This window comes from Eurosta solidaginis, chromosome 4 (assembly GCF_040869045.1).
Source record: "Eurosta solidaginis isolate ZX-2024a chromosome 4, ASM4086904v1, whole genome shotgun sequence".
NCBI lineage: Eukaryota > Metazoa > Arthropoda > Insecta > Diptera > Tephritidae > Eurosta > Eurosta solidaginis.
Window position 1 is genome coordinate 50,008,120 of NC_090322.1, and position 23,949 is coordinate 50,032,068.

The window sequence follows — 23,949 nt, forward strand, 5'->3', positions numbered from 1 at the left end:
AAGTTAGCGTGCCACTTTTCGAAAACCACCTTAGACACCAGTTAGGAAAATAATTCTTGCACGTGAATTTGCCGTAAATTTGCCGTGAATTATCCGTGAAACAAAAAAATTTGCCGCGGCCATGTTTTAGAAAATACAGGGTGGCACGCCAACTTCACGTGAAGTTAGTGTGCCACCCTCAGAAAACCACCTTAGAGGCCAGCTAGGAAAATAATTCTTGCACACGAATTTGCCGTAAATTTACCGTAGATAAGTGGCATATTTTATAAATTCGAAAAAAGAAATTTCAAATTTTTTTTATAGGGCACCGCCAACTTCACGTGAAGTTAGCGTGCCACCCTCAGAAAACCATCTTAGTGGCCAGCTAGGAAAATAATTCTTGCACACAAATTTGCCGTAAATTTGCCGTAGATAAATGGCATATTTCATAAATTTGAAAAAAAAAAATTTCAAATTTTTTTTATGGTGCACCGCCAACTTCACGTGAAGTTAGCGTGCCACCCTCAGAAAACCGCCTTAGAGGCCAGCTAGGAAAATAATTCTTGCACTCGAATTTGCCGTAAATTTGCCGTAGATAAGTTGCATATTTTATAAATTCGAAAAAAAAAAATTTCAAATTTTTTTTATGGTGCACCGCCAATTTCACGTGAAGTTAGCGTGCCACCGTCGGAAAACCGCCTTAGAGGCCAGCTAGGAAAATAATTCTTGCACACGAATTTGCCGTAAATTTGCCGTAGATAAGTGGCATATTTTATAAATTCGAAAAAAGAAATTTCAAATTTTTTTTATAGTGCACCGCCAACTTCACGTGAAGTTAGCGTGCCACCCTCAGAAAACCGCCATAGAGGCCAGCTAGGAAAATAATTCTTGCACACGAATTTGCCGTAAATTTGCCGTAGATAAATGGCATATTTTATAAATTCGAAAAAAGAAATTTCAAATTTTTTTTATGGTGCACCGCCAACTTCACGTGAAGTTAGCGTGCCACCCTCAGAAAACCGCCTTAGAGGCCAGCTAGGAAAATAATTCTTACACACGAATTTGCCGTAAATTTGCCGTAGATAAGTGGCATATTTTATAAATTCGAAAAAAGAAATTTCAAATTTTTTTTATAGTGCACCGCCAACTTCACGTGAAGTTAGCGTGCCACCCTCAGAAAACCATCTTAGTGGCCAGCTAGGAAAATAATTCTTGCACACGAATTTGCCGTAAATTTGCCGTAGATAAATGGCATATTTCATAAATTCGAAAAAAAAAATTTCAAATTTTTTTTATGGTGCACCGCCAACTTCACGTGAAGTTAGCGTGCCACCCTCAGAAAACCATCTTAGTGGCCAGCTAGGAAAATAATTCTTGCACACGAATTTGCCGTAAATTTGCCGTAGATAAGCGGCATATTTTATAAATTCGAAAAAAGAAATTTCAAATTTTTTATGGTGTACCGCCAACTTCACGTGAAGTTAACGTGCCACCCTTAGAAAACCGCCTTAGAGGCCAGCTAGGAAAATAATTCTTGCACACGAATTTGCCGTAAATTTGCCGTAGATAAGTGGCATATTTTATAAATTCGAAAAAAGAAATTTCAAATTTTTTTTATAGATTTTATATTTAGCTGCAGATTTTTTGACAGATAGCTCATAGAAAATTTTATCAAAAAGCTGTAACTAAATTTAGAACCTATTTTATTTTGACTATGCGCCTATATATTTTTATAAAATATGCCACTTACCATACGGTGCACTATAAAAAAAATTTGAAATTTCTTTTTTCGAATTTATAAAATATGCCATTTATCTACGGCAAATTTACGGCAAATTCGTGTGCAAGAATTATTTTCCTAGCTGGCCACTAAGATGTTTTCTGAGGGTGGCACGCTACCTTCACGTGAAGTTGGCGGTGCACCATAAAAAAAATTTGAAATTTTTTTTTTTCGAATTTATGAAATATGCCATTTATCTACGGCAAATTTACGGCAAATTCGTGTGCAAGAATTATTTTCCTAGCTGGCCACTAAGATGGTTTTCTGAGGGTGGCACGCTAATTTCACGTGAAGTTGGCGGTGCACTATAAAAAAAATTTGAAATTTCTTTTTCGAATTTATAAAATATGCCACATATCTACGGCAAATTTACGGCAAATAACACATAATTGCATACGAAGTATGCAATGTGTAAAAGATTAAAATATGCAAAAAGAAGGCAATTGGGAAAGACTTCACAACAGGCATGACGTAGCTGAATGCGTTTACAACCATTTCAACTATCGTAGGGGTGCGAGTTCGACTCCCACTCCCGGGAGAAAAGGCTTTGAAGAGATTTACAAGGTATAATCGAAATAGCTGTCGCCTTGTCCGTCCTGATGTCACGTTGTTTAAATTTTTCCCAAATTATTAAATAAATTACGGCAAATTCGTGTGCAAGAATTATTTTCCTAGCTGGCCTCTAAGGCGGTTTTCTGAGGGTGGCACGTTAACTTCACGTGAAGTTGGCGGTACACCATAAAAAATTTGAAATTTCTTTTTTCGAATTTATAAAATATGCCGCTTATCTACGGCAAATTTACGGCAAATTCGTGTGCAAGAATTATTTTCTTAGCTGGCCTCTAAGGTGGTTTTCTGAGGGTGGCACGCTAACTTCACGTGAAGTTGGCGGTGCACCATAAAAAAAATTTGAAATTTTTTTTTTTCGAATTTATAAAATATGCAACTTATCTACGGCAAATTCGTGTGCAAGAATTATTTTCCTAGCTGGCCTCTAAGGCGGTTTTCTGAGGGTGGCACGCTAACTTCACGTGAAGTTGGCGGTGCACCATAAAAAAAATTTGAAATTTTTTTTTTCGAATTTATGAAATACGCCATTTATCTACGGCAAATTTACGGCAAATTCGTGTGCAAGAATTATTTTCCTAGCTGGCCACTAAGATGGTTTTCTGAGGGTGGCACGCTAACTTCACGTGAAGTTGGCGGTGCACTATAAAAAAAATTTGAATTTTCTTTTTTCGAATTTATAAAATATGCCACTTATCTACGGCAAATTTACGGCAAATTCGTGTGCAAGAATTATTTTCCTAGCTGGCCTCTAAGGCGGTTTTCTGAGGGTGGCACGCTAACTTCACGTGAAGTTGGCGGTGCACCATAAAAAAAATTTGAAATTTTTTTTTTCGAATTTATAAAATATGCAACTTATCTACGGCAAATTTACGGCAAATTCGAGTGCAAGAATTATTTTCCTAGCTGGCCTCTAAGGCGGTTTTCTGAGGGTGGCACGCTAACTTCACGTGAAGTTGGCGGTGCACCATAAAAAAAATTTGAAATTTTTTTTTTCGAATTTATGAAATATGCCATTTATCTACGGCAAATTTGTGTGCAAGAATTATTTTCCTAGCTGGCCTCTAAGATGGTTTTTTGAGGGTGGCACGCTAACTTCACGTGAAGTTGGCGGTGCACTATAAAAACAATTTGAAATTTCTTTTTTCGAATTTATAAAATACGCCACTTATCTACGGCAAATTTACGGCAAATTCGTGTGCAAGAATTATTTTCCTAGCTGGCCTATAAGGTGGTTTTCTGAGGGTGGCACGCTAACTTCACGTGAAGTTGGCGTGCCACCCTGTATTTTCTAAAACATGGCCGCGGCAAATTTTTTTGTTTCACGGATAATTCACGGCAAATTTACGGCAAATTCACGTGCAAGAATTATTTTCCTAACTGGTGTCTAAGGTGGTTTTCGAAAAGTGGCACGCTAACTTCACGTGAAGTTGGCGGTGCACCATAAAAAAAAGTTAATTTTTTTTTTTCGAATTTATGAAATATGCCACTTATCTACGGCAAATTTACGGCAAATTCGTGTGCAAGAATTATCTTCCTAGCTGGCCTCTAAGGTGGTTTTCTGAGGGTGGCACGCTAACTTCACGTGAAGTTAGCGTGCCACCCTGTATTTTCTAAAATATGGCCACGGCAAATTTTTTTGTTTCACGGCTAAATTACGGCAAATTCACGGCAATTTTCCCAATAGGTAATTTTTTTCCACGTAAAAGTTGTCTTGCCAACTTCAGAGAGGTATTCTTCTGCAGGGCGAATTGGTTGAATTCGCCTTGCCACCACCTGGTATGGATTCGTCTTGACTTAATCGCTTCACTAAATAAGCCATTTAAAAGACGGGAGTATGTAGAAGGGTATAAGAAATTAGAATAAGCTGAGAGGGTTGTATTCAATTGTCACACGCCCAGTTGTTGTTGTTGTAACTAAGTGTTTTCTGTTGTCACTACGCCAACGCTGCGCAGTTGTTAAGCGCTGATGGTGTTGGCTACTCGCATTACACGGCAAACCATGCAGCCAAGTCAAGCTAAGCCAGTTGATTAGAGACGAGGTTGTTAGGAAGCTTTGGTTGGCTTAATTGGGTATGGTATGCTGACAAAGAGTAATATGTAGGTAGTTAGAATGAATAAAAATACATAAATGTGTTTACATATATGTATGTACATATGTATATTTTTTTATGCAGTTTTCGCAATATTTTTTTTTTTTTTTTTTTATATATAGGTGTTTTGTTAGGGTGGGCGCCGCGCGTCTATGTGCGTCTGTCGCTGCGTCAGCAGCTTGAGGATGCATTATCAAACACTTGACAACAAAAAATTTTGAAATTACAATAACAACCACTATAGCAATCATATTCAATTCAATATGTATAGTGGTATGTTGAGCGCCAAACGCGCATTGCATTAAAACTCAACTCTCGAAGTCAACTGAGCCCAAGCTCGAGACCATGTACTGAATTGAATATGAAATTATTAAATTGGATTGGATTGAAGCGAAACTGAAACCGTAATTGTAGACGAAACGTAACGCACGCTCACAGCAACGTTGACAGTTTTCGCCCAGGCAAGAACGACAAACAAAAGATGAATAACACTGAGAAATTCTGGGGAAAATTAATTTAATTGGCAAAGTTGGTCGTTTTTTGTTCTTTTCAATTAAATTTTTTTCTTTTGCAAATATTTACGTATTTTTTCTCAGCTGTTTTCTACTTTGTTTTAAAATTTTTTTATGGCGTCTCTAATTAGTCAACGCCAAGTACCAGTCACAGTTTTTTCATCTCTTTTCCAATTCACTTGCTGATGCAAATTGAACTTGTGAACTTTTATTGGCAAACAAATTAGTGCAGAAAAAAAATGTATACAAATTAAAAAAATAGGAAAGAATGAGAAAACTGAAAGCCAATCTCGCTTAGTTCACAAAACAATGGTTGAAAAAAAGGCATCACATGCTGGTATTTTTGCAATACAAAACTAACGAGATGAATGGCTCAAAAATATTACCAACTAGCAGACCCGGTAAACGCTGTTCTGCCCTTACTTTGGTTTTCGGCATAACTTTCAAGAAGTTTTACTCTCCCTTGCCCTCTCTTCCCCTTTTCCTTATCCTTTTATTCACTCCTCCCTCTGCATTTCTCTTTCTCCCACTTCATCTTTTTCCTCACTTCTTTTCCGCTCCATTTAACCCTATCGAATATTCGTACTTCAAGGAATATTCTAAAAAAAAAAAGAATAGCGAAATCGGTCAAACCGCTCTCGAGTTTTGCGCTTAGGAACACATTCAGCGACTCGTTTTTATATAGAATAACACTAGGCATTGCAAAAATTTTTAATTTTAAAAACTGATGATCGAAACAGAACTTTTTTAGTTTTTATTAACGAATAGTGTACCTGGCAGACTTTGTCCTGGCCTGAAAACTGGTTTGCCTACATTCAGAGAGAGCCTCGCTTACCCTCTACGTTTGATTTCATGATTCAATTACTAGAGGTTTGTTATACAAGACAGAGCTTTGACACTTCCAAATTTAAAAATCTGGACGGGTTGCTTTTACGAAGTAAGGAAAACGGGGAATAATTCAATCCCCTTCAGCGAAAATTGTAGTAGAAAAGTAGTTTCAGTAGTATGATAGTAGTGATAATAAATTTGTAAAAGCCAACAGGTTATGGGGGAAATAATTCATTTTCTACTAAATATTTCGTGAACCGATAAAGAGTTATGTTGGCTTGGTCATTCACTCAGAATATGTTTGAAGAATGCCGTACCTACGTCAGAATTTTATTGAAAAATACACTATCTCAAAATTTGTTTAAAAAACTCCCTATCTGGGCATAAGTTCAATACATTTTGACATAAGAGGAAGGTAATGAAAAGCATTCTGAGATAGGGCGTTTTTGTGACAAATCCTGAAATGAGTAATTTTTGAAAAATATTTCGGGATAGGACGATTTCGAATTGGCAGCCGACATGGGGTGATACTCGCAGCCGCAATGAACTGCCAAAAAATAAAAGAAAATGACTTATTGTCTTAGATCTTTATATTCCGCCCTTGACTTTGACCGAAGAGTTACACTTTTGTGCGGTCCTGCTTCACAGGAAGAATTTACCTTATTCTGAAATATCGGAAAGCTCTTTCCCGTTAAAGTATTCATGGAAGTGTTCCGGATAAGCCGTTAATTTAGAATATTCGGAACACAGTCGTTTGATACTACCTCACGTGGTCCGAGTATTCCAAATAAATACATACATAATATTTCCAAATATAAAACGATTCCACATTAAATGGAGACGTACATATGTTCCGAACATACGGAATGAATAAGTTAATATTCCCAATGGGTACATTTCGTTATGGCATCTCCATTATTTACTACTGACATTTTTACGTGAATCAATTTACTAATCGAGTTTTTGACGTTGAACGTTGAAGTTAGAATTGGTTTGGGTTTCGTATGTTCATAGGTATACGAAAGTGCACGATTCCTTGGTGTCCGTACTTTTCATAAAAATACCTACATATAGAGTTGTGCTTTTTTGTTCCTTTCAGAGATTCGAATCTTGGGGGTGTGTATGCAGCAATGCTTTGTGTAGGTATATTTAAATGTGTTATGAATAAATAAGTTAATATATATATGTATAATTAACTTCAAAAAAAGTTACAAATTTCGGAAGATCCAGGAAATTGAAAGAGTACAGACACAAATTTTAAATATGAACTTTTCAAGTTTAATAAATGTAATAATTAGTCTCTTACAAAAGATGTTTTTCATAAATAGTCCATACATATATTGTTGTAGCAGTGCCACACACAAAGATGACCACACATATCTTTAGTGTAACTGGCATCATCGACATTCGTGCTCATTGTGAATTTCTGCGTATGTATGTATGAATTTACAATTTACTAAAAGAACACATAGAACAGAAATCGAAGATCTAGTTCACTTGTTCAGTTGAGAGACCCGTTCAATTGAACAAGTTCAGAATGAAACGACCCAGCTCTACCTACATATGTTCACCTAAACTAATAGCTCATGGGATAGTTAATAAATTCATCATAAAATTAAAAAAATCGTTCTAAGGACTTATGCAGTTCAGTACTTATCGGGTATTTTGAACTGATTGCTTTCTATTTCTAGTACTAATATTTCAATTCGACTTGGGAGCAAATTGGCTGCAATTGCCAAAATTTGTCAGCTGAGCAAACCTCTTGTGCTTGAATCATGGTTTGATTCTTTCTTATAACTTTTTAACTAAAAGAAAATGCCGAACAACTTTAATATTACCAGATGTCCGAATTATTTTTTGACACCAATTTCAGCATGCTGCATACCTACCAGAGGTGTTAAGGAATGCTATCATCCCGGAATGCAATCTAAGCATTCCCATTACTAGACTAACAATTTTGGATTGCAGTCTTTATTCCTTTTTTTGGCATAATGAACACATTTTTTTAGTAATTTTTCCTTTTCTTTTTTTAAATTAATTATTTCTTTTTGAATTCCTCATGTGGAATAACAAAATGCAAAAGTAGTCCGCCGAGTATTGCAGTAATGGGTGCAATACACGGAATAAAAAATGGAATATTTAGTCCGGAACTCGAAAAGGAATTATGACTAAAACTTTTTATTCATTATTGATTATTGTAGTAAAATCTTTAAACAAATCTACCAAAAATTATGAAATGTGTACTTCAGACAACTTAAAATTAAGAAAGTATATTATAGTATAGATATTATTTATATCTTTTTTTTTTTTTTGGGTTTCAATTAATGAAATTACAACAACTCCAAAACAAATTAATTAAATTCAATTAAATCATGATTAAAGCACACGTGAAGTGTGTCGGTCGATTAAATTGTTTAAAAAGAGACAATAATTGAAGAAGCTAAAAGCATAAAAAGGCGTAAATCACTAAAATTCAGACGTAGTAAAAAATCGACTAAATAAATAAATGATGAAAAAATCAAAACAAAACGTATGTTGCAACAAACGCTGTTGTTGTTGCTGCTGCTGACTTTGTGCGGGACAACAATTGCTGTGTAGAGCAGACGAAAAAACAGCAATTACTAGTTGCAACAACAACAAAAGCATAATACAAACAAAAACCCAATATGTGTCGACCGACCGACTAAAATTGAAATGAAGCAAACGAGCCAAAAAATAAAAATATAAAAAGAAAAAAAGCAATTGTAAATAAAAAAGGCATAATCTAAATAAAGAATAAAAAATGCGAACAAAAATTTAATTTTAAGAGAAAAAACTACAACAAACCAAAAAGACAGCATAGCAAACCGGTTGGTAAGAAATCAAAATATCAAACCCAACGTTGCCAATTTTCACTTCAGCGCACAAACACACACGAATACACAAATAGCGCGCTGGTTGAATTGTTAATATTGGCAAGGCAAGTAGGAGAGATCGAGGAACGAATGAACGTAAAACGAGAGTCGCACAATCGTGCAAACAGACATACATATGTATGGATGTACATTGTAAAAATCAGCATACACATCAACAATGTACGTGGTTGTTTATATGCATGTGTGTATGTTTCAAGCGTAAATCGACCCATGCTGGCAAGCAAAGCAGACAGACAAGCAAATGGCTATGTTGCCAGATTTCACAGCATGACTACGAACAAGAAATATGCAATCAGCAATATATACATATATATACATCAGCTCAACACAGTGAAGTAGGCGCAGCATAAAACTTTCCGAACAACGAGTATACTAGTGCGCTTAAGAACTGGCAAACAAACGGAGATATATAATAAGTATGTGTAAGTGTATCTCTTATTGTAGGTAGGTTTGTAGATAGTAGTTACCATGCGCTTATATACGGGCATTCATATATGTAGATATACATACATCATAACACATAAATTAATCCATGCAATAATCGCATGTTTTTATGCACAGTGGTGTTAAATATAATGGAATTAAGCTGCTAGCAAAGTTGACATAGTCATAACGCCATTGTAATAACCATATTTATACTTAACCATATCTATTTTCATCGATTATTGATACCATAAACTATGCCAAATACTTTGCATAGCCATTACAACACCTTCTTAGGTTCAGGGAAACGATATCGAATGCAAAGTATACATACAGTATTTATATAAAGTACGCTATACAAGTATTGTGTACCCGTATCGAATTGAAGAGACGTTACTCAAAGCGTCGGTACAAAATCGACAGGACAAGTGTGCGGTTCAATAATGCACCTTGCAATGAGGTCTCAATCAAAAAATGTTTGTGTAATTTAAAGGGAAGCAAAGATTTAGGATTTTGTAAACTTATAAAAGCGATAAGAGTAGAACTCTGACACATATTGATAATTTTAATTGTGCAGTTGTCAGCCTAAAGTACGCTCTACAAGTATTGTGTACCCGTATCGAATTGAAAAGAGACGTTACTCAAAGCGTCGATACAAAATCGACAGGACAAGTGTGCGGTTCAATAATGCACCTAGCAATGAGGTCTCAATCAAAAAATGTTTGTGTAATTTAAAGGGAAGCAAAGATTTAGGATTTTCTAAACTTATAAAAGCGATAAGAATAGAACTCTGACACATATTGATAATTTTAATTGTGCAGTTGTCAGCCTTTTCTTAACAAATAAACTGCAAGTTCTTCAGCGCAAATTTCCTTCGATTCGCGAAACAAATTAGACGGGGCAAACATATTGAGCAGCTTAATTAGTCGAATAGCGCTTTCCTTGCATATATGCCGCCATCTGTTCGAAAATTCGTACACTCGATGCCAAAAAGTATCGTCATAAAACTATCGAGTATAAAGAATCAGTATCGTATGTCAAAAATATCGTATCATAATTCGTGTCCCTACTTAGGTTTCGTGCCGATAGCTTCTATAGGACCTCTCTTAGAAAGTTGTATAATTGATATAGAAATTGTAGCATTCAATCAACAATTTGGATACTTAGGAGCAGAAGATATTGTGCACATAGTGTTAATAAAGTTCATGTTTTCTGGTTCGATATCTTAAAGGTATTTCAGTACTATTAGCAGCCAGTCTATACCTCTCTATTAAGGGATTTGCCTAACTTTGATAGTCGAATGACATAAGACTTACAGATGATTTTTGATAGATTTAATGGTTTTTTGAATACCTTTTCTACTTTTTATCTCACTCGTTCCGACTGGGAAGTTACCGTATGAACTCCTGAAAATGCTTTGATATATAAAAAAAAAATTAGAGATATGATATACATATCCGTCGTTATGTGTCTCACTTTATGCTACGTGCGTGCTTTCAGTGCAAAATGGCGTGCGTCGCGACGGTGATGGATTGTATCTGCTTAAGCCCCAACTCAAACAGAGTAAAGAGAGAGGGGCATACAAAACAATTCACACGTTAGTTGCATTTAATGCCGAAACAACCCAGATTCAGAGATAGGCAGCGATTTAGTTTAGCACCCCCCGAGTTCGGGGTTTAACTTGGTATCAAATGAAAGAGGGAGTTCTCCCGATCACAAATATATATATTTTAAAGTGCGCAAACTTATAATTTAAAAGTTATTTGTTGTTAAAGTTTGCAAATTTCTATATTTTATATGTGGATACGTATATATATTTTATGACATTACAAATCTGTGCTGCCACATCTAAAAACGGAACAAGTGCAGAATCGAAAAATAACTTCCAAAAATACCTTTCATCTGATGTATATATATCTTTAACTTTTCTAGTCTTTATTTACCAAAAATTTGAAAAAGCTCTTTTTTGCATTCGTGAACGAGCTGATATTACCTTATAACTCTTACGTTTATTGTTATGTTAGCCGATCCAACACCGACTGCGCCATGCACAGTAATTCTGCGTAGAACACCTTTCTGCTTCAACTTTTCAAAATGAGTAGTAAAAATATATATTTTCCTTTTTCTTTATTAACTGAAAGGTGGTAAGGTAATGTTTATATTTGTTTTTTTTTTTTTGTTTATGTGGCAGCACAGCTTTGTAATGTCATCAATAAAATATATATATATATATATATATATGCATATTGCTACAAAAGCGCGATTGATTTGATAAAAACATTTATAATAAGTAAAAACAATGCAAAAATTAAATGTGAAATATACAAAAATGCAATTTAAGTTTACCGTTGCTAATTTATATAGATATGTATGTGGATTAAGGTTTTGAAAGATATGTAAATTGTAATTTAAAGTGCTATAAAAATTTGCTAAATTTGCAAACTTTAACAACAAATAACTTTTAAATTATAAGTTTGCGCATTTGAAAATATATATATTTGTGATCGGGACAACTCCCTCTTTCATTTGATACCAAGTTTTACCCCGAACTCGGGGGTGCTATTCTAGAATTTTCCTCAGAGATACTTTACATATGAAACTGAAGATGTTAATATTTCTTTATGTTTTACGTCCCCTGATTCCAGCCTTTTTGCCTTTGCAACTTCAATTATTTTGTGCACAACTGTGTATATGTGTACATTATATGACGGCGGCAAACATACAATTTAATGATAGCACACAAACATAAAAAAGAAAATTGAACGACCGCAGCAGCAACAAAAACAAAAAGTAGTACATAAAACAAGCAAATAATCAACTCAAAAGAACAAATAGAAAGAAATAAAAACAAAAGAAAAAACTAAAAATGTTGTCGGGGCACATGTTTAAATAATGACATGTTGCGATGATGATAAAGTCGGTCGGTATTGATGCGGGGACAGGCCGGTACGGCATGCGATATACATATCTACTACATAAAAACACCATAAACTTGCTGGCTGCATTTTTAAAAGCGTACAGCAGACGAAGAAGGTGAAGTCAACGAGTTTTAAGGTAAAAAGCAAACTACGAAGGCAACAAACAGCAGACAAAAAGGCAAAAGGAGGAAATGGGGAAAGGAGGAAAGTAGTCCCGCACGATGATAACACAACAACTGTGACGATTCCGACCACGTCGAAAGCAACAGCAACGACTTTGAACACTGTTATGACGATGAATGCCAACGGACGGACTTTGGAGCATAAAGTGAAATGTGGCAACATTGCTACGGACACTAGATGAACGGACGACAAGAATGCAACGAGCGACAGGCAAAAAGGAATGAGTGACTGAGAATACGGGGAAACACAGACAGACAATACGCAACAACAATAGCAAATGCAGCAGGCGGCAATGTGCAGCAAGTGCATGCATAGAGATGCCATATTACTATAATCCGAACGAACAGCTCACTAGCTCAGAGGATGTGTGAATGCATGTGGTGATGCAGTGGAAACAACAACAATTACAATAATAACGAATGACTCTAAAATGAGTACAATACAAACAAAAAGAAGTAGAAGGAAACAACTCGAAAAGGTTAAAACTTAAACAAATAAATGTGAAATGCATGAAAAATAACAAACAGGCAATCAGACAGACACACACAGATGGTAAAAGCAAATGGTTGGAGTTAAAGCTGCAGAAGCATACTCATCAGAAAATAATGGGGAACTGACTGTTTGTTATACGTATGCATGTACATAGATCACTTGAATGTGCACTTTCCGACAGACGTGACCTCAATGTCCGAGAAAAGAGGCGCTCAACAAACCATAACCACACAACTAGCGAAAGAAAAAAATAAATAAAATGTGTACGCATGCACATATTCATACGAGTCAGGCCAATTTCCATATAGAATTGCATTTGTAATGTGGGCTATGATAGCTTTTGCGGAATTGTTTAAAGTTTCAGGAAAAGGCCTCCTACAAGCGTAAGGCTAAATAACACAAAACATAATGCATTGTATGTATAAAAAATGCACAAATTATTTTTCTGTGGAACAAACTATATAAATACGTAAGTGGAAAAGAAAAAAATCTTTCTCAAGAACTAATAACACTGCATACTAGTGTTGGGAACTATCGAATGAATTCAACTATCGATAGTTAGTTACTGAATGGTTTTAACTATCGAACGAATTTTTTCATTCATTAATTCATTCATTTGATTTGTTCTTTAGCTTGCCAGAAGCCAAAAGAACAATCTCTGGATTGTTTTAGTTACCCCTCGGGGTAGCTAAAGAACAAACCTATATAAGACAAAAAACGTCGTATTCCAATGAAACGTGATCCAGATACGGCTAGAGATTTAACATGCAAATGCGACAACAATGTGAACCATATGGATCAATTTGTTGTTGCATTTGTATATTAAATTTCTATCCGTATCTGGATCACGCTACATTGGAACGTAACAAAAACGTTAAATATGACTAAAATGGTGTAAATTTTGCTTCAAGTAAATAATGAAAATATTCAATTTAAATGCCTTTGTTACATGTTATGCAAAGCGCATGAATGATATGCAAATGACCTTGGTTCGCAACCCACTGAGTTTTTTGGTCTCCCCCAAACCTGTGGGGAGATTTTATGCCTCTACAACAACAACAACAGGAAAGAGGGTTACTTAAGATGGATATTTATCTGTATTATTCAAATCTGTTTCAGAGGCATTATTGATTGCCTTAACTTATACATAAGCTACTGTTTTTTTTTTTTTCAAAATTCAGGTCACGTTTAATTAATATAAAAATTGCACATTAAATTTCACTTATAAAAGAAACATAAAACAAATATTTCAAGCACTTAAATACTAAAAGTCGCTATAGTTGTTCTAGCCAAAATCGGATAGTGCATGAGGGTCTATATTAAATTTTCGCCGCAGAGATGGCAACTGATTGCGTTATTAAACCCCTAAAAAAATTGATTGTAAAGTAAATAACACAAGTATGTACATCGAGTTGACATGAAAAATACCTTCAATGTTTAAATTGCTGTTCAAAAATATTATCATATCTAGTTTATCTCCTTTAAGTCGGTTTCTCCTGTCGTTAATTATTTGCCCTGCTCTCGAGAAAACTCGGTCTGACGGAACCGATGTTGCGGGTATACATAAATATTTTTTCGAAAGCATATATAGTTCCGGAAATGTTGACTGGCTACGATTCCAATAGTCTAGGGGATTATTTGAGCGATCAACAAAATTTTGCCTTAGATATTGCTCCAACTGAATATTTGCATTGACATTGGGCGCGTTTTGACAAATTGTTTTTGCTTCAGCAACTCTTACATCGAGAAGGTCCCAGAGAGATACTTCGCTTTTATCGACCGATGCTTCTCTTGGGGTGTTGGTAGAAACACTTGTGTTTTGTTGCCGTATTAGGGAAGTTACTTCTTCCACTAGCCATTTTGTTGTATTATTTGCATAAATTTCATTACCGAACGCAATTTTTTTAAACCTAGGATCTAAGAATGTTGATTTGGCGCACATTTTGTCAGACTCCAACTGCCCTAATCGTCTCCAAACTACCTCTAACAATCTGCTCTTCAAACTTTCTCCCTCTACAGTTTTCATTTTGCGATTTCGTACTGCGTATTGAAGACCTCTGATCAGGGGCACTACCAGTGACATCGTGGGATAATTTTCTCCTGACAATTCGGTTGTCATGGCCTCTACGGGCTTGAAAAGATTAGTGTAGTCCAACAATGTTTCCCATTCTGATGAATTGAGGAAATCAGGAGAATTTGGTAAAGAAGTTATTATGGCAGAGAGTGGTTCTTTTACCAAGCATATGCGCTCCATCATTATAAGGGTGGAATTCCACCGGGTAGGGACATCTTGTTTTAACCTCAGTTCAGTAACGCCCATTTGCTTTTGCATATTTTTTATTTTTTCCGTCGCTTGAGAACTATGGTTAAAGTAAGTGACTATGGCACGACACTTGGTTATGAGCACAGTAACTTGTGGAACAGCTTTGATGGCATCAATTACACATAAATTTAATGTGTGCGCTACACATGGGTGGTGGTGCTTCTGTAGCATTTCAATTATAGCCTTTTTAATATTAGCCCCGTTATCACTTACTACAGTAACTATTTTGTCAAAAACGGACCACTCATCAAATATTAACTTCAATTCTGTAGCTATATTTTGGGAGGTATGATTTCCTAAGATTTCCTTTGTTGATAAAACTGCAGAAATCATTTTGTTATCCCGAACGAAATGACTAGTAACTGACAAAAAAGATTTTTGACTATCAGAAGTCCACATATCAGTTGTAACTGAAATATGTGTTACAATGTTGAGCAAGTAATGCAGTTTCTTTCTTACTTCATTGTATTTAAAAGGTAGCATTGTATTTGATAAAACTTTTCTGTTTGGCAAGGAATATAATGGCTGAAGCTTTTTTGTATATTCTACAAATCCTACATTGTCAACGATGGAAAGTGGCTGCAAGTCGTTTGTAATCATCTTTAAAAGAGATTCATCAATATTATTTTTTTTCTTACTCTGAGAGCTCAGAACGTGTGCTGGTAACAAATAATTTTGTTTGAACAGTCCTTCTCAAACATCTACTATTGGAAATGTCTTCGGTAGGTACTGTTAACGAACTGCGCACTGCACTCCCTGCAGTAGTTGACGAAAGAGAAGTGGAACTACGTTCCTCTTCTGCAATTACTGGCGCTATTTCTCCTGAAGTTAGATTACTATGTTCTGAGTATGGTGGAATCACCAGGTGAAGTAAATAAAAAGAGATAGAAGGTGTACGCTATCTGAAACGGTAGGGATGTATTTTCAACGGTCAGAAGAGGGTAAAATGTTTACCCGCTTTGGAAAAGTAGGAGTAGAAAAACAAATGCCTTGCTACGAAAGCCATTACAGGCTGTTTCTTTTTCAGCATATCAGTGCAACCTAATGCCAATACAAAAGGGATACACAAGACCAGTGCGAACTTATATTACTTTAGGCATCGAATAAAATTAAAAACTTAAACTGCGATGAGGAGTAAAATTCAAGAATGCGTCTAAAGTAAACTGACCTCAACTTCAACTTCAGTTGAAGCTTTTATCGAAAAACCGGACATAAGTGGGAGAGGTGTTATCCATTATATAGTTGAACTGTAGGAACTTTGCGCACTTAAATGGGTTTCGGGTTTGATGAAAAGTTTTACAGTCACACTTGGAAGTGATCGTAATACTTTTAAATGTGTTTCGATCTCTAAAAATACATTGTTCTTTCCATCTGCTCTGTTGATTTGACATTGAGAGTTGGAAGTAAAACATATGACCTTTTAATATATCATACAAACTTGATCAGAAGATCTCCCATAAGCTCTTGACAGTTAATTCATTATGTATTACTAATGGTCCCAAGTTATTATTTACTAAAATATGTCAGGGGATATAATAGGAGTCGGCCTAGAACCAGAAGGTGCTAATCCAAGCGAGCCGGATTCATATATTCTAATTTACAATCCATAACAGCAACATTCTTCTTATCATAGTGGTCTAATTTTTAGGCCAAAAGAAACATAGTGAGTAACAATTTTTCGTAATTGTATTTAGAAATCCATTGTTTTAGCGAAGTGTACATAAATAAGGTGTAATACGATAGTTTTGTAGTTCTTGCACATTTTTCGAAAGTCTTCAGTAGCGCTGCACAGGCGAAAATCCTTGTTGGATATGACGCGAATTCTAATAGTTTGTTTTAACAAAGAGCTGTTTCAAATTTTTTTGGAACAAATTAAACATACTTATATGATGGAAACATTAATAATATAAACGCAATAGTTAAGCACGACCTTACTTATGGAAGCCCACACCAAAGATACCCAAATATGAATCTCTGTAATTAAATCCGGTAAAGGTCCATCGATATTCACCTACTGGTTTAGATGAAAAAAGGACTAAAACTACCATATTTCACTCCTGAAAAATGCAAAAAAACCACATTTTTCGGGGACAACATTGGTGAAAAATTTTCAGATAGCCGAATGATAGAACAAAGAAGAATTTAGAGCGAGACAATTGACGGCTTACTTCACCTGGTTATTCCACCATGGTTCTGAGGCAGCCGGATGCTTACGGCGTAGATGGTCATTTAAATTTGATGTGTTGCCAGAAAATTTAAAATTTTTTTTGCATATATGGCATTTAACTTCATTGCCATTTTTGGTAAAAACTCCCAAACGGAAGATCTCTTCAATCCAGGCCGCATTATAAATATCTACACAAATGAAATCGTTAAAATCACTTCCTCAGTTAAAAATATTTAATAATTACCACGCTTAAAACGTTTGTCGATTAGGTTGACGTATGCTAAATTTATTTTAATATCTTTTTAACACTGATATATGCACAGCAAAAATTTAAATAGAACGAACGCTTCGAAGAAATAGTAATGAGCGAATCATTCATACCAAAAACTAGTAGTTCGATAAAATAGTAATGAACGAATCATTCATACCTAAAACTAGTAATTCGAAAAAATAGTAATGAACGAATCATTCATAACTAAAACTAGTAACTCGAAAAAATAGTAGTGAACGAATCATTCATACCTAAAACGAGTAATTCGAAAAAATAGTAATGAACGAATTTCAAATGACTATCGAATGAATGAAAATTAGTGAACTATCGAATAACTCGATAGTTTTCATTCGATAGTTCCCAACACTACTGCATACTTATTTTTTATTCATTATACTGTTATTACTGGCGAAGTGAAGGATTAAATCTTGAGTTTTCAGACTTGGCAAGCGCCCATTGAAAACCAGCGAAATTTCAGAAAACAGAAATATGGAGTAGACAGATAGTTAAGTAGAAGTCGCGTACGTAACAAACGTACTTTTGCGCTTGCACGCTTAAGCGAGAAAACGGATCACCAAAAGTCCGGTAAATGGTAAACGGTAGTACTTAACAACGGCAACAAGGCTTCGAAAAGCTTGAGTGCTGGCCTTATGGCCACAGCAGTATAGCGCCATCTAATATCGGGCAAACGGAATATATGGTCCCGTGCCTGAGCTTCGAAAGAAATCTTAGGGCCACAATTGAGCCGGAGGGTTGGTGCCGGGGTGCAGAAATGGCAGAGCATGCTATACACGTCTATACGGAAGGTTCCACATTAATGGAAGGGGTTGGGTCGGCTGTTTACTGTGTCGACCCAAAAATAAGTAGATCCTACAGGCTGCCAGATTACTGCAGCATTTTGCAAGCGGAAATTATAGCAGTGAAGAAAGCAGCAGAAATTCTGGAGGAAGCGTGCTTAAGCTACAGTCGCGTCAATATATTGATAGTCAGGCTGCGATTAGGGGGTCACCCCAGCGGGTTAGGGGGTCAGAATATTCCCGCGGTAGGTATGCCTGTCGTAAGAGGCGACTCAAATACCAGATTCAAGGGGCTGTGTAGCGCAACCCTTCAGGTTGCCAGCGCAATATATGTATAGCTTCTCCAAACCCAATTGTCAACCTCACCTAACTTGGGGGTGGGGAGGGAGGGAATGGCCTGACGGTTTAATGTGGTCACATAAATCGTTCCCGAGATGGTCGGGATAGCACCTTAATGGTGCTGTGGTACCGGATCTGTATCCGGCAAAGGACCGGAAATAGCGGGGCTGGAAAATTTTTAAAATCATGTGCAAAGCCTACGATATTAGACTCACAAAGTGGCTCATATCTCTGAAGAGAGAAGACTTAAGGCTCTCCCTGGGCATACTGACTGGACACTGCCTTCTGGGGTCACATGCTTATAAGTTAGGTCTCGTCAGTAACAGCAAGTGCAGAAAATGTGAGCTGCAGGAAGGAACGATTTAGTATGTTCTGTGTTCGTGTCCTGCGCTCGACAGGTCAAGGCTCCAGCTATTAGAGGCGGCAGAGTTGCCAGATCTCGAGGCAGCAATTAAGCTGGGTCCTGGAAAACTGCTAGTATTTGCCAAGAGGACGGAGTTAATCTATAAGATATGTTGTTGTTGTTGTTGTTGTAGCAATGCTCGCCCCACCTAATAGCCGCGACCGATCACAAATTGTCATCAATATCCTCTAACGGGAGTCCAAGGAAACTTGCCGTTTCAACAGGGGTGGACCATAAGGAAAGGGGTGTTAGAGGCGTTGGTTCCACATTACAATTAAAGAGATGGTTGGTGTCATGTGGGGACACATTGCAAGCAGGGCATACATATTGTATGTCGGGGTTGATTCTGGATAGGTAAGAGTTTAACCTGTTACAGTATCCAGAACGAAGTTGAGCAAGAGTGACACGCGTTTCCCTGGGGAGTATGCTTTCCTCTTCTGCGAGTTCTGGATATTTTTCTTCAAGTACTGGATTCACCGGGCAATTCCCGACATAAAGGTCCGACGCCTGTCTATGGAGTTCACCAAGGACCTGCTTGTGTTTTTCCGCTTCATACGGCTGGGTTCTCAGGTGCCGTATTTCCTCAAAATGCTTACGGAGATGACTCCTTAGGCCCCTAGGCGGTGCTGGTTCGTCAATCAGATGTCTGTTGGGATGCCCAGGTTTCTGGGTATTCAACAGAAATTGTTTGGTCAGCATCTCATTTCTCTCCCTGATGGGGAGTATTCTCGCCTCATTATGCAGATGGTGTTCTGGGGACATAAGAAGACAGCCCGTGGCGATTCTGAGAGCAGTATTTTGGCAGGCCTGTAGTTTCTTCCAGTGGGTGGTTTTTAGGCTTGGCGACCATATGGGTGACGCGTAGCACGTAATCGGCTGGCTAATTGCTTTGTATGTGGTCAAGAGCGTTTCTTTATCTTTTCCCCAGGTACTGCCAGCAAGGGATTTGAGGATTTTATTACGGCTCTGAATTCTTGGAACAATTGCGGTTGCGTGCGCACCAAAATGTAGATCCTGATCAAACGTCACACCCAAGATTTTGGGGTGTAGGACAGTCGGTAGCGTAGTGCCATCGACGTGGATGTTCAATATGGTCGACATTTGGGGCGTCCATGTTGTAAACAAGGTCGCGGAAGATTTAGTCGGTGACAATGCCAGGTTTCGCGAGGCGAAAAAACTGGAGAGATCAGGGAGATAGCCGTTTATTTTATTGCATAGCTCATCGATCTTTGGGCCTGGGCCTGTGGCCATTATTGTGCAGTCATCGGCGTAGGAAACGATTGTGACTCCTTCCGGTGGTGAATGTAGCTTAGATATGTAGAAATTAAACAAAAGCGGGGATAGGACACCACCCTGTGGCACCCCTTGTTTAATTCTCCTTTGTTTTGATGTTTCGTTTCTGAATTGCACCGATGCCTGCCGACCACCCAGATAATTTGCGGTCCACCTTTTAAGACATGGGGGAAGGGTGGACCCTTCCAGGTCTTGCAGTAACGAGCCATGGTTGACCGTATCAAAAGCTTTTGATAGGTCTAACGCTACGAGTACTGTTCTATGGTGGGGATATTGATTCAAACCGCAATTTATCTGGGTGCCAATGACATTTAGCGCGGAGGTAGTGCTATGGAGTTTTCTGAAGCCATGCTGATGAGGGGCTAGCTGCAAATGTGCTTGGAAATAAGGGAGCAAAATGGCTTCAAGCGTCTTTGCCACTGGCGATAGGAGAGATATCGGACGATATGACTCACCTACGTTAGCTGGTTTCCCAGGCTTTAGTAGCGGGACCACCTTGGCCATTTTCCATTTCTCGGGTATGACAAAGGTGGAAAGAGACAGGTTGAAGACATGCGCTAAATATTTGAAACCCTCTTTCCCTAGGTTTTTAAACATCGGCATGGCTATGCCGTCTGGGCCCATTGCTTTGGATGGTTTAGCGCGACCAATGGCGTCCTCAACCTCTCTAGCGGTGATGGTAATTGGTGACGCGCTGAGTTTGTGTTTATGTGCGTGTCTATTGGCTCTCCATCTATCTTTGTCGACCGTAGGATGCATTATATATTGTCGGCAGAAAGCGCTCGCGCATTTTTTCGCATCCGACAGCACCTTATCGGCAAAGGCGATGGAAACTTTGTCTTTGTGCTTAGTCGGATTCGATAGGGACTTTACGGTGGACCAAAGTTTACCTACACCGGTAGAGAGGTTACAACCTCTTAGGTGCTCTTCCCATTTCGCCCGCTTGTGTTCGTCCACAAGCAATCTGATGCGTTTGTTTATATCCCTTATTTGGGGGTCGCCTGGAACAAGCTGTCTTATAAGGTCGCGTTCCCTCGCTAAGCTCGCGGCCTCCGCCGGGAAGTGGGGCCGGATTTCGGGAATTCTCCCGGCGGGAATGAAATGTGCCGAGGCGGATTCAATGACCTTACGGAAGGCACGCTCCCCTTGGCGGGCATCAGTCGGGATAGGGAGGGCAGCAAAGCTGCTGTCTGTTGCAGATTTATATTCTTCCCACTTTCCTTTTTTGAAGTTTATGAAAGTGCGTTTTTCGGTGACGATGAAGTCGGCGGTACGCTCGAACGAAATAAGTATGGGCAGGTGGTCGGATGCCAATGTTACCATCGGCTGCCAGTTGACGCAGTTTACGAGTTCTGCGCTTACGATTGAGATATCTGGCGAGCTATGACAGCTTCCTACCATACGTGTGGGGGCGTCTCCGTTTATTGTGCAGAACGTCGTTTCGTCTATTTAATCCGCCAACATCTCACCCCTACTGTCCGCCCGCAAGTTTGAATGCCATAGGTCGTGATGAGCATTGAAATCGCCTAAGATAATGCGATTGTTGCCAGTGAGTAAGGCCTCGATATTAGGGCGGTATCCACTGGGGCAACAGGTGACAGGAGGGATGTAGATGTTGATGATTTCTAGATTTGCATCGCCTGACCGGACAGATAGGCCTTGACGTTCGTTCTAAGACATTGTCACTGCGGTCGATGCCAGGATCAAATATATGATATTGCACAGGTCTTTATTAACCGGCCAGTTCAACCTAACCTAACCAACGCAATTGTCTACGTCACCTACCCGTGGTGAATCCTGCTTCTTTAGAAATCGAGGCTCTGGCGACCCCAATTTACTCATGGATCTAGGGGGTGGGAGGGCGGTGTGACCTAGAAAGTTTCATGTGGTCATACTAAATCGTTCCCGAGATGGTCGGGCTAGTACCTTAATGGAACGTATCGGAACTACATACGGCAAAGCACCATCAACATCGACAACATTCCCCAAAACCTTCGGCTATAACAAGAATTATAGATAAATATATACAGTTAATATTTCACTTATGACCTGCCATATACATATAAGTAATTCATTTGTATTTGCTTAATTACTTCTAAGTAGACACAACCGCCTTTTTTATAAAACCAAAATAATAAACGAAAATTTAAACTCAAACCATGGGGCCGCACGCATAGACCACCATACAACGTCAGTCAATGAACATGTGCTGGATAAATCTAGAAACACCATTAACCAAGAAACAATGAACGACGCTACAATGCTGATGGTTCTTTGTTAGTAACAAAAACTATGAAGGCCGATATTAAAGGCAGATAGCTATTTCAGTGCTCTAATCATACGTTGTACGTACGTATGTATGTTTTCCACGTGAACATATGTATAAATTTTTCATGCATCATATATGCAGTTCATACATATGGATATACCAACGTAAAATTTTATCTTTTTTCGTTCAGAACCATATTGATAAAAAACGAAAAGTCACACATAAATAACTAATAACAAAATGAAAATTGGGCTGACAAATGGAAAAATATATTGACATTATGAAAATCGGCCAAACGACTGCTGATAAATGAATAAACTGAATAAACGACGTGGTATATTATACTCAGTACAAGGGGAAAAAGGTAATGGCGTAAATAGCAAATGATGAAGGACAAAATTTTAAACGACAAATATAAATGTCAGTTTTGTTGAAATGTTGGATATTGTTGCGATAAGAGATAGCTAAAACTATTTCGGGATAGAGCATAAAAAATGGATTGCAAATAAGTGAAATGTGGGTTGTAAAGGGTGGATAAAAATATTTATGCATACAAACTATGAGCTGAATGAAGAGTGCCGAACATGTTTGTGCAAAAGAGTTAGACCCCGTTCTCTAAACGTTCGTAAATTTTCTCTTTTAGTTCGTATTTACATTTAGAGATGTCATCTTAGAGATGGTTTTTGGACTAGGAACAAAAAACTGGGAATGGGAAATGTAGTTATTTAATTACCGATATGGAGTAAAGTACGGAAATGAGGATAATCTTATTATATACATATAAACTAGGTCTGAGATTGAATATCATAGGGTCCTGAATAATGAAAACTTATCCAGCTGGGGCGGTGTCTTTAAATGGGCTGTGGGTTCAAAAATCAATAACATTTTTTTTTTTTCTTTTTCAGGAATCTACGCGGCACGCACTTCTATTAACGGTTCTTCACAGAAATATAACTCGAGCTGCTGGAGTACTGTTTAAAATTTGCTTGGTATAGCTTCATTTGTCCATCTTAAGTCTACCAAAGACCGGGTTTTATCAGTTCTTTTTTTACAACAACAGTTAAGTGAAAATACGATAAATTGTTACAAAAATGGTTGATAATTAAAATTGTTCACAGACTCGACATAGAAAAACGAAAATATAGGATCTTCACTGAATTGTTAACTAGTCTGTAAGGTCTGCAACATTGAGGATAAACCAAGTGTGATATCTTATCCATCAACTGCCTGACAGGATGTTCAAGATGGCTACTTTTTGGCGTTTTGACAGGATGTTCAATGTGGCGGCGCATACGGTCGCCTATCTTCAGCGGGTGATAGAAAGAGATACAGGATGAGAGCACGATAGTCACTTCGAAAATCAGTTGATCCATTCTATTTGTAATTCTGACGTTTATG

General features: G+C 37.6%; 2 protein-coding genes across 6 annotated transcripts in view; both read right to left on the reverse strand.

Annotated features, from left to right (window-relative positions):
• The window catches only part of Smr (Smrter), a 512,335-nt gene that overhangs the window by 449,277 nt on the left and 39,109 nt on the right, over positions 1–23,949 (reverse strand). The window lies entirely within an intron of this gene.
• Positions 13,859–15,663, reverse strand: LOC137247884 (E3 SUMO-protein ligase ZBED1-like). Its single transcript, XM_067778817.1, has 2 exons — positions 14,118–15,663; positions 13,859–14,054 (listed from the first exon to the last, which is right to left on the reverse strand). Exons 1-2 carry the CDS (start codon positions 15,610–15,612, stop codon positions 14,047–14,049), a joined length of 1,503 nt encoding a protein of 500 aa, XP_067634918.1. The 5' UTR covers positions 15,613–15,663; the 3' UTR covers positions 13,859–14,046.